The 1305-nt window shown below is 51.5% G+C and overlaps 1 protein-coding gene across 1 annotated transcript in view; it reads right to left on the bottom strand.

Annotated features, from left to right (window-relative positions):
• Window positions 1-1265, bottom strand: part of LACBIDRAFT_327604 (uncharacterized protein) — a gene marked incomplete at both ends in the record, with an annotated part of 2444 nt that extends 1179 nt beyond the window's left edge. Inside the window, 3 exons of the mRNA XM_001881442.1 lie at window positions 44-693; window positions 747-881; window positions 929-1265. Coding sequence (XP_001881477.1) covers window positions 44-693; window positions 747-881; window positions 929-1265 — 1122 coding nt within the window. The remainder of the gene's footprint in view (window positions 1-43; window positions 694-746; window positions 882-928) is intronic.
• Window positions 1266-1305: the final 40 nt, after the last annotated feature.

The raw sequence follows: 1305 nt of genomic DNA, 5'->3' as shown, positions 1-1305 counted from the left end.
GGCGAGCACCGAGCCGCAGGTTGAGCTCCGAAATAGTAGTGACTGATTTGGTGAGGTCGTGGAGCGTTAGCTCGGCAGTTTCGATGCGGCTTGCAAGTTTCTCAAAGCCCCGGGTGAGACTCTCTTGTAACGCAGCTGGCGTAGTCTCCCACTTGTTCTCCAGTGTCTTGACGGCTTCCCTCACCTCGGCTTCCAGTCTCTGGTGATCACTTCGGATGGACTGCAAATCTTCTTGTGTTTCCTTCCAACGCATGTAGGCAGACTCTTCAATACGGTCCATCCGGCGAGTTGCTCTGGTGATTTTTTCTTCCTCAAACCAAATGGAGGTCTCTAGACTTGCAATTTTCTCCGACAGAGGACGGCTAGCCAAATCTTGATCTTGAATACACTGGGTAATCTCTTCGAGCGCCAAAAGACGTTGTGACAGGGTCACGGGTGAGTCAACTGCCAGGGGGAGAAGGGCACTTGCGTCAATATCTTGTTTTCGGACCACAAATGCCGAATACTCTCGCATAGTAGGGGTAGACGACTCCATGACGCTGACTTGCGCTTGTTGGTCTCGGAGTTTCTGCAGGAGGTCGGCTTGGCCATGAGCAAGTCTTCTGATCTCCTGCTGCATCGTCTGCATGTCGAAGTTCGGTGGGGGGCTCAAGGACCTAAAGTCAATCTTCTTCTGATAGAGCGCTGTGTCAACTAAGTTTTCAAGTTGAGAATCATGGGAAATGAGAAAACAACTTGAAACTTACGATGAACCTCCTTGGGATCTGGTGGGCTGACCTGCCGAGAACGGGATACCAAACGCGAACCTTCTGGCCGGGACGTGCGCTCAACAGGTGGGGGTGTAAAGCTTTGTTGCATATAATTGACAGCCAAGCCCAATTCTATAAACAAAGTCAGCAAAGAATAACGAGTTTCATGAATTTTTTACCTGGCCGCATTGCTAACTCAGGCACGATCCACTCCATCTCACTGGCTGGCGGCCCAATCTCCTGGCCCTTTCCTTTGTCAGTGTTGGTACCGACCTCGGTCTCAGTGCTCTTGAAAATCGCTGATGTGTGTGGTGTGGGTGGCTCAATGATTATGGTGGGAGTCACCCGGCCCACATCTTTGTCGGCTTTTGGAATGGCACCGACCTCAGTTTCCTCATGTTTGACTTCGGCCATCTCTATGTCGATACCACCCTCGGACTTCCCCTTTCCCATTGTCAGACCAACCTCCATGTCCACGTCAATTGCATGCTCCACATCATGCCCGACTGCGGCCATTTCGACATCCTGCTTGCCCTTCTCTTTGACATCCGGCTTC

This window comes from Laccaria bicolor, genomic scaffold (assembly GCF_000143565.1).
Source record: "Laccaria bicolor S238N-H82 LACBIscaffold_13 genomic scaffold, whole genome shotgun sequence".
NCBI classification, from domain to species: Eukaryota; Fungi; Basidiomycota; class Agaricomycetes; order Agaricales; family Hydnangiaceae; genus Laccaria; species Laccaria bicolor.
This window is presented reverse-complemented; position numbering and strand designations above follow the sequence as displayed.